The sequence below is a fragment of the Malania oleifera genome, chromosome 6 (genome assembly GCF_029873635.1).
Source record: "Malania oleifera isolate guangnan ecotype guangnan chromosome 6, ASM2987363v1, whole genome shotgun sequence".
NCBI classification, from domain to species: Eukaryota; Viridiplantae; Streptophyta; class Magnoliopsida; order Santalales; family Ximeniaceae; genus Malania; species Malania oleifera.
Genome location: NC_080422.1, coordinates 31,067,927 through 31,077,644, shown reverse-complemented (window position 1 = coordinate 31,077,644; position 9,718 = coordinate 31,067,927). Strand labels below are relative to the sequence as shown.

Genomic DNA, 9,718 nt, shown 5'->3' with positions numbered 1-9,718 from the left:
TAGGTCCAAGAAGTTAACCTAAGAGCTTCAAAATATTTCGAACGATATTTTAAACATTAAAATACTTACATGAGACTTCTAAAACATTAACATTCTAGGTTCTTGAGTCTTCATGCTTTGTCCTTGGATTGAGTCCATCTTTTCTTCAAGCTTCCATATTCTTTGAGCTTTCTCACTTTGCCTTTCTTTGGCTCTTTTGACTTTAAAATTCCTTGGCTTTCAACAACTCATTCATGTCCTCAGAATCTTCGAGGTTTAAAATATCATCTTTAAATCCATGCTTTGACTCATTTAAGCTTCATTTGATCCTTGTGAGCACCTTCTCCTTACTCCTTTATATGTGAGCCCTGAAATAACATTACTCACACAAATATGTTAAATTCCACTTGTTTATTAGCATCAAAACAAGATAAGAAGATTTTAAGCCTTGTAAGGCCAACACTTCCGACCCAACTAAGGATTCGATCTCTGTCCTATTAGGACGACCATTCTTAACTACGGCTAATGTCTGCATTCAATTTAGGACTAGGATTATGGATTTGTCCTTTGGCAACATGCAGCTTCGGCTGAATGTACTTCACGTTTCCCAACATCCACCCAATGATGTCCAAGTTGTGAACATTGACATGATTGATGAATGTGTGGAGGGAGTGGCTCCCTCAATTCTATGGAGGGACCCTCTAGAGGATATACTTTAGCCTTAGAGCCCCTTTATATCTAGCTTGGAGGACCTGTGTAAGCAGATTCTTGCCATTCATTATTCGGCCTCCAATTTAGAGGGATGGTTATAGGTAGGTGAGATGTGGTTTAATGAGGAAATGGTGGATGAAACTCTTGTCTTCAAACTAGCGTGAGTTCGAAATGAGCTTTCATTGCGTCTGGCTGAAGATGGTAGATTTAGCGCTTCCAGAAGGCAACCCAAGTATTTTTCATTCTTCTTTTTGAGTTTTTAGGTTGTATAGTGTAGTGTAGATAGGGTTTAGGGTCTTTAGAGGTCATATGCTAGTAAAGGTGCGACCAACACTATCTTGGTGCAACTTGGTCGAGACTCTAAATTCTCTAAATTTCCATAAGTCTCGAGAAGTTCAAGCAGGGGCGTAACTAGCACATCATTTTGGTGTGACCTAGTCGAGAGTTGTTGTCCCTATTCCTTGAGGGTGGTGTGATTAGATGCGAGCAGCACCAAGCTGGTGTGACCTGGTCAACTATGCTAAAATCTTGTTTAAAGTTTCTTCTCATGCGAAGCTCGAACATCATTTCTCTTGTTTTGTTGCACCTCCTTCGTCGCACCCCTCTCCAACCTAGTCGACCGAGGCTCCCCCATCTATAATTTTTTTCTAATTATTTCAAATGAAATTTTAAAACATATTTAATTTTTTTTAAATTGTTAGACAACAAAATATGATAATTGGACAATCTTGTAGAAGTTCTGCTCCTCATATTCTTAAAAACCTTGCAAGTTACAATTTTTATTTTAATTACAACATTTTAAAACATGGATATGATAAAATAATTTTAAATATTTATGTCACATTTTTTTTTAACTATAACTATTTATCTTTGTAATTTAGTAAAATAATATAATAATTTAAAAAATTCTAAAGACTATAGTTCTATTGTTAACCTTATAGGTTACACTCAGTTTTGATAATGACAAATACTTTGGTATTTAATGTCTATCAAGTTTGTGTGCAGGTTCATATTAGCTTGATCATTTGATGGCACGTGAAAGCTTGAAGATTGAAGACCCTGAAGACTTCTTTCATGTTGTAATTCATTTTAATTCAATGAGAGTTTGTAATAGTAATTAGGAGAAATGGTCTGTAATAATCTCTACATGTCATGCATGTATGTCTTTGTTAGCTCTCAAAAAGACCGTAGATTGAACATAGGGACCAAATGACTTTAGGGCACCTTTTGGTCGACTGATGCCAGGTTTTTGGGTATACTTGAAAAGACCCTAGGTTCCTACATATTGTGTACAAAGTCCCCATAATCACATATATTATCTAAGGAAATAATTGAAGTAAAATTCGGCAAAATTGCAAACATTAAGAAAGGTTGGGCGACCGAACCCTAGGAGTTCAAAACTCCTTGGGCTCCTGAACTGCTAAAAAGTCAACAGTTTGACCAGACTTCGGCCGATTGAACCTATGCCGTGTAAAGCGGCTCGAGCGACCGAACGAGTCAACATGTTGACTTGGTCTTCGGGCACCCAAACCTATTTTGAACGTATCTTCCTCAGGCACCTGAACGCTTATCAGAGCACTTTTTAACTACTCAGGCGACCGAACATTTACGTTTAAAAGAGGGGTCAGGCAACCGAATTGCCTAGTTCGGTTAACAAAACTGAGAGTCGAGCACCCGAACCTACGAACAAATGCTACTGACTTTATTTCAGGTTGCGAAACCAAGACACTGGCGACCGAACGCATTCAAATTACTTTTATTACTGTGTCTGCTCGGGTGACCGAACCTCGGTTCAGCTACCCGAACCTCGGCGGGTTAAAAATTATTTAACCGCGGTAAAATTGGGTTATGTAGAGTTAATGGTGTTTAAACATTTTGAAACTTTTCTAATAATACCCAATAAGCCCCAAACGGTTATATTTTTTACCTTGTCTATAAATAGGGGTTCATTTGTGAGGATTAGTAGCAAATTAGCCAAGATCATTAGCAAAAATCATCTCTATCTCAAAATCACATTTCGCCCAAAATACTCTCAAATATTCACTCCCTTGATACATCTTGATAGTGTGAGAGTATATTGGTTATGCTAGTGTATAGTAGGATTGCTCATACTCCCATTGCTTTGCTTGATTGTTTGACATTATTTTTGGGGAGTCAAGCAAGAGTTTTCCCACAGATTTTTATTTGATAAATCTATTGTTTGGAAAAACTCATTAGCTTAAGGATCTTTGCATTTTCATTGCAAAGATTCCTATAACTTGTTTTTGTTGTGCAAAACAATTTTTTACAAGCTATAATATTTTTTCAAACTACTCTTAAGCATATTACATTGAAGGAAAATCTTTTGAGCTAGTTTAAATACTTGGTTAACTTCTTTGAAACCCTGATTTGCTATTGAGATTTTATTTAGCTTGTTTCAAAGATACAACTTGTTTAGAACACTCTTAAGCATATTGACGATCATATCTTGTTGAGTGTAACTTGCACAAAAATACACATCACTGAGCTTACATTTCCTACATTGTTGGTGTGTATGTAATTGATTAAGTATATTTGCGCGTAGTTGAGCATATATGCTTTACCGAAAGGACCAGGTTGGGGTCAGCCCTGTGAATTTGACCTAGGGTCTTCTCTGCCCCGCAAGGAGAGTTTGTAAAGGTTGAGGTCAGCCCTGTGCTAATTGACCTGGTTGTATTAAGTGTTACTCCACTCGTTAAGTGAGTCATTAGTGGAATCCTCGGGCTTGCGAGTTAGAGGTGGGGACATTAGCACAGTTGGCCAAATCCCGATAACATATCTTGTGTGCACTGTTTATCTTTCAGTAATTTACATTCCTGCACATGTATGTTACAGTTGGTGAATGCTGCACATGATTTTAATTTCCGCACTTTATATTTATTTGCACATTTGGAACTATATAGACAAACCCTAGGCTGTGAATGTACTGCTACTATTTAGGTCAAACTTAGGAAAAAGTTTTAAATTCCTATTCACCCCCCCCCCCCTTCCTCTTGGGAATACACCAAAGCTAACATCTATGTTTGGATAGAATCTAAATTTAGATTTGTATTTGTATTTGTATTAGATTTTAATAAAGTATAATAAAAAATTGTATTAAATTTTTTAAAATTTACCTAAAACTAAATTTATGGAAAATTCAAATTGTCAAATGCACCATAAGAGTCATTGACCCATAAGGAAGTAGATGGCAGATGCAGTAGGTGAGGCCCACAATGTTGCATCCAACACTTCCTGTCATGTGAGCTTGTAGTTAGCTAGGGTGTTGGGCCTTGTGTCACGAGTTAAGTTTGTTCAAGGCATTATACTTGTCCGTGACCGCTTGTCTCGTGTACTTGGAACGAGTTTCCATCATGTAAATACTAGTGTAGGATTTTTTTCTGCTAGTAGTTTATTTGTATGTCAAATAAAGCAGTATGACTCCTCGATCACTTTGATATTTCCTAGTGCTAGAATGGGAATTGCCTAAAAAACTCTTTAGGGGAGGGTGAGTGTTCATCAGTCATTGTAAAACTCACTAACTTTTATCAACGTATTTAGCCTACTTGCCTCCCTCACTAAGCACGCAAGGTCAATGGAGGTGTTGTTAATGAATTACGTTTGCTTTAAAATTTACTGTTTGCTTGCCACGGCTTTCATTAATTGATTACTGTTTCTGCTACAATTTGAAAGAATGTAAATGAAAGTGTTTCGTAGATGAATGTTGGTAAACGATAGGCTGGCTAGTTAAACATGAGTGCTTTAGCTAGCGCCGCACGGCCCTTTCACAACGTTGTGAAAATAGTCGGACCGTGGCACCTTGCTATGCCGCTTTTTGAAACTAAAATATTTTTAAAAAAATAAAATAAAATATGTGGCTTTTAAATGCATCCATGAAGTGTTTTGACTATTTCTTAAGGAAGAAAAATTATGACAGTGTTTGTAACATGAATTTCGGTTCTTGAATTTAAATTTGAGTGGGTTTGATAAATTTTATTAAAAGTTCAATTTTAAAGTTTCTCCAAACATAGAATTAGGCCTAATTTAAAATTAAAAAATATTAAAAAATAAAAAAAAATCAAAAAATCTATATTTTCATATTTAGTTATCAAAGTGAAGGAAAATAAAAATATATGAAATCCGTGAGGAAAATTTTAATTTTAAAAATCATTAATATTTTAATTTTCTAATTTTTAATTATATTAAAAACAAACTTTTATTTTTAATTATATTTCATATAAAAGAAAAATATAATGAAAAATGACTTTCTCCTTATTATTTTTTTTTCTCAAATAAAATATTTAATCCAAACCAACCCTAAACTGCATACAAATTATTCATGGCAACAAAACCACCAATTTTTTTAAGGTCACACTAATTAACACTTTTGATACAAGTTACTAACTATAATACACGAATTGAGACAAACAAATCATTCCCATCATGATATTTTATTTTTTACTACCCAAGTTGTTCTCATCATTTGTAACACATTACGCATAACCAGCCTATAACTTCAAGAAAATTTTCACATAATTATTTAGTTTATATGAGAGCATAAAAAAAATCTAGTTCTTAAACGGAGGAGGAGAATCAGATGGTGGTGCAAATTGATTGACAGGAGGCGACAAAACCTACGGCGGAGAAAATGGTTGCGTTGGCTCGTTAAAACCACCATCCGGTGCCGGTGGGGTCGACGGGAACGGTAGCGGCAACGATGGAATCCCCGGGGTATCGGGAATCACTGGCGGTGGCAAAAAAATATCAGGCGGCTGAACTACCCCGGCGTCTGGTGCCGGCGGTGGGGTTGTGATTGGTGGCGCAAATGGAAATGGCTCTTGCGGTGGAAGCAACGGAAACTGCGGCGGCTCATATGAAGGGGGAGAAAATATTGGGACGAGGGGTGGCGGCGGTGGCGGAAGAATAATTTCCGGGGACGGCGGTAGAGGAAAATTTGGCGGAGGTGAGAATATTGGGAAAGTTGGAGTGTCCGGGAAAATACCAGGTGGGGAGAGCCATGGAAACACGGGAGGTGCCCCCACAGGGGGTGGCGGTGAAGGAACTAGCGGCGGCGGGGGAAATATAAATGGCGGGAGCGGAGGGGGAATTAGAGACGGCGATGACGGAGAAGGAACCAACGGTGGTGGAGACGGTACTAAAGGAGAAGGTGGCGGAGGTGATGGCGGGGGTGGAGAAAGAACTATAACAGGTGGCGGTGGTGGAAATATTACCGGAGGCGGTGACGAAGGAACCGGTGGAGGAAGCGACGGGGACGGGACTAGCGGCGGCGGAGGAGTGAAAACCGGAGGGGGTGGCAGCGGCAGCGTGGGCGGTGGAGGGGATAGGACAAGAGGCGCCGGCGGCGGTGAAAAGGCTGGAGGGGAAGGCGGGAGCCGGGGCGGAGATGGGCAGGGCGATGGGTTTGGTAAAGGATCAAAAGGGTTATCGGGGGAAAGGGTAGTGGGGAAAGGCCATCGGCCGCAGGTTCCAAAGAGGTAATGGAAGAAAGGGTCACAGGACTGCTTAGATCTTCTTCCTTCGCTTCTTCTTGATCTCGCAGTAGTCGAACTGTTTCTTTTCCTTTCTCCTTTTCTAGATCTGCTGTGTTGGTTTTTGTGTTTGGGATGAGTGTTGGGACCGCTACTTCTTGCTTCTGTGATTGTTTGGGTCATCAAGAGCAGAGCTAAAATGATCACTATCACTATCGTCTTTACCATTCTTCACCACCTCTCTTGTTTCAACTACATGCATGCAAAAAGACGCATCTATATATATATCAACACTATATTATGAAACAATTATGTGAAGCAACTTGACGTGAAAAATTGAGGAAGAAGGCGACAGGGCACGGTGTGCATTTATAGGCAGTAAATAGTTGTAGATAGAAAAAGACTCGGTGATGCCAGCTAGCTCATTAGCCAGTAACGAGTTCCCATACACTGTGGATTTGCATCAGTCTCTCTCTCTCTCGCTTCTGCACTGTGTAGTTGAAGGGTGGGCAGAGTTGAGGGTTATTGAATGGGGGAGAGGGTGCATGGCCTAGTTATATGTGCCATAGTAAGAGCTTTATAAATGTATGGTAGACTTATATGCTCAACAAGATTTAATATGAGCTATTAAATATTGAATACCATTTGAAATTATTAAAAATCTTCACGTCTGATGTGTTGGGTCCGGCCCACAATAAAAATAAATAAAAATAAAAAAATCCCATGTCGTCAGCCCATTAGGGCAATTATAGGAGGGGGCTTTTGAGGTTCCTTTCTATAGCCGTGGAGAGCTGCGCCACAACAAAAAAAAAACAAAAAGGGGGCAGCAGCTGTTGCTGTTGTGTGCGTGGGAAAGAACACTGACGACCATCTTCATCAACTCAACAATCGAAAAGTTTTTATGATCCAATTTTACTAAAATTTAGAGAGAACATTCGGAATTTGTTGACCATCAATCTGAATGGTGAAGATCTATTTCAGAACTTTGGAGGACTTTATTTTATAGTACTGATAGTAACTGCATTCGAATGACTTCTTTCTGCTCATTCTAATGTAATTGCAATTCTTTTCGGAATTCTTTTTACTCTAAGTGAGCATTTGTTGTAATTGTACTGTTATAATTTTTGCCTCTATTATGGTGAAAATTTTATTGGGTCTCATAGGTCCCGTGGTTTTTACCCTTCACATTGGAGGGCTTTTCCACGTTAAAAATCATGGTGTTCTTATTGTGGTATGTGATTTATTATTATTGTTGGTTAGTTATTTTTGCTCATCATAGATTTAATTTTTGGGAAAGATTTATTCGTTGTGCTAGTTATTTTGTTACTTTCCCAACAAGTGGTATCAGAGTCAGGTTCATATAAAATATGGAAGACAAAGACAACGTAGGTACTATGTGCAAGCTCACAGTTTCAAATTATTCAATTTGGAAACCATAGATGGATGATATTCTTTATTGTAAGGATTTATTTGATCTGATTGAGTTGGGTAGCGATAAGCCAGAAAAACAAACTGAAACTGACTGCAAGAAAATGCATAGGAAAGCAATTGGCATAATCAGACAATGGGTGCATAATAGTGTTTTTCATCATGTGGCTCAAGAGACAAATGTCCAAATACTTTGGACGAAATTGGAGAGTCTTTATAAGAGAAAGATTGCTCACAACAAAATTTTTGCAATTAGAAACCTTGTAAATTTGAAACTTAGAAAAGAAAAATCTATTACTGAGCATTTGAGCGATTTTCAGAATTTGGTAAATCAGTTAACCAACATGAAGATAATTTTAAATGATGAACTACAAGCTTTGTTACTATTAAGTTCTTTACCAGATAGTTGGGAGATTCTTGTAGTATCTCTTAGTAACTCAGCCCAAACGGTGTGTTGACCTAGTCTTTTGCTAAAGATAGCTTGTTTAATGAAGAGACCAGAAGGAAAGAAATGGGTACAGATAATACCTAGGTACTTGTTACAGAAAATAGGGGGAGAAGCCGATACAAAAATAAAAGGGGTAGAAGTAAAAGTAGAAGCAAGTCAAGGTCAAGATTTAAAAATCTTGAGTACTGTCATTATTGTGGTAAAAAGGGTCATATTAAGAAGTACTATTACAAGTAGAAGAGAGAAAATAAAAGTAACAGTGACAAGCAAGAAAAGAAGGATCGGAATAATAATGATTGTGCTGCCACCACTGTTGGAGATAATTAGGTTCTTACTTATGATGAGAATGTAATAAGTGTTGCATGTAATGAAATTAATTGGGTGGTTGACAGCGGTGCCTCTTTCACGTGAGATCAAGGAAGGATTTCTTCAGTTCATGTACTTTCGGTGACTTTGGAGGTTTGAAGATGGGAAACTATGTTGTGGTACCGATAGTTGGCACTGGAAATGTTTGCTTAAAGACCAACAATGGAACAGAATTGGTACTCAATAATATCAGGCATGCTCCTAGCATTTGTCTGCATTTGATCTCTACTGCAAGACTTGATGATGATGGATATTGTAACTTATTTAGTAATGGACAATGGAGACTTACCAGAGGAAATTTAATTGTGGCCCAAGGTAACAAATTTTCTAATTTATATTTTATGAATGCTTCTATTTGCTTGAATTCTGTGAATGCAGTTGATAGCGATATCACATCAGAGCTATGACACAAGCGACTCAATCACATAGGTGAGGAAGGACTCGATTGCTTGGCCAAGAAGAATTTACTGTCATGCTTAAATGGTGCAAAACTAAAAAAATATGTTCACTGTTTGGCCGGGAAGTAGAAAAGGGTTTCATTTAAGAGTCATCCTCCTTCCAGAAAAGTAGAGTTTCTTGAGTTGATTCATTCAGATGTTTATGGCCCAATGAAGGTAAGGACACTTCGTGGTGCACTTTATTTTGTTACTTTTATTGATGATCATTCAAGAAAACTATGGGTTTATGTTTTGAAATCCAAAGATCAAGTTCTTAATATGTTTAAATATTTTCAGGCTTTAGTTGGGAGAGAAATAAGAAAGAAGATAAAATGTATTTGCACTGATAATGGTGGCGAGTATTGTGATCCATTTGATGTGTATTGTAGACAACAGGGCATCCGACATCAGAAGACACCTCTTAAGACTCCTCAGTTGAATGGTTTGGTAGAAAAGATGAACATAACACTAGTAGAGAGTCAAATGTTTGCTTTCAGAAGAAAAACTACCTAGATCATTTTTGGGTGAGGCATTATATACTGTTGTTCATGTAATCAACTTGTCTCCTCTATTGTGCTTCAAATTGATGTCCTTGACAGAATCTAGTACAAGTGTTTGCCTGCAAAGCCTTTGTTCAAGTGCCTAAAGATGAACAGTCCAAGTTAGATGTCAAGGCAAGGGAGTGCATTTTTATTGGGTATGGTCAGGATGAGTTTGGCTACACGTTTTATGATATAGTGGAAAAGAAACTTGTGAGAAGCTATGATGTAGTCTTCATGGAGGATCAAACCATTGAAGACATTGGCAAAAGAAAAAATTCTCAGTTTCAGGATTGTGATGGCTCAATTGACTTGGATATGATT

At 37.9% G+C, this 9,718-nt stretch overlaps 1 protein-coding gene across 1 annotated transcript; it reads left to right on the top strand.

The window, feature by feature from the left end:
• The first annotated feature begins 5,404 nt into the window (after positions 1–5,404).
• On the top strand, positions 5,405–6,403 carry LOC131158543 (glycine-rich protein 5-like). The gene is made up of 2 exons (XM_058113414.1): positions 5,405–5,493; positions 5,538–6,403. Exons 1-2 carry the CDS (start codon positions 5,405–5,407, stop codon positions 6,184–6,186), a joined length of 738 nt encoding a protein of 245 aa, XP_057969397.1. The 3' UTR covers positions 6,187–6,403.
• The last annotated feature ends 3,315 nt before the right edge of the window (positions 6,404–9,718 follow it).

Bases quoted from the DNA above. Each gene is read 5' to 3' on its own strand.
- LOC131158543 (XM_058113414.1), top strand. From the start codon at position 5,405: ATGGAATCCCCGGGGTATCGGGAATCACTGGCGGTGGCAAAAAAATAT. The intron at 5,494-5,537 runs GTTGTGATTGGT...TTGCGGTGGAAG, and splicing joins CGTCTGGTGCCGGCGGTGGG to CAACGGAAACTGCGGCGGCT.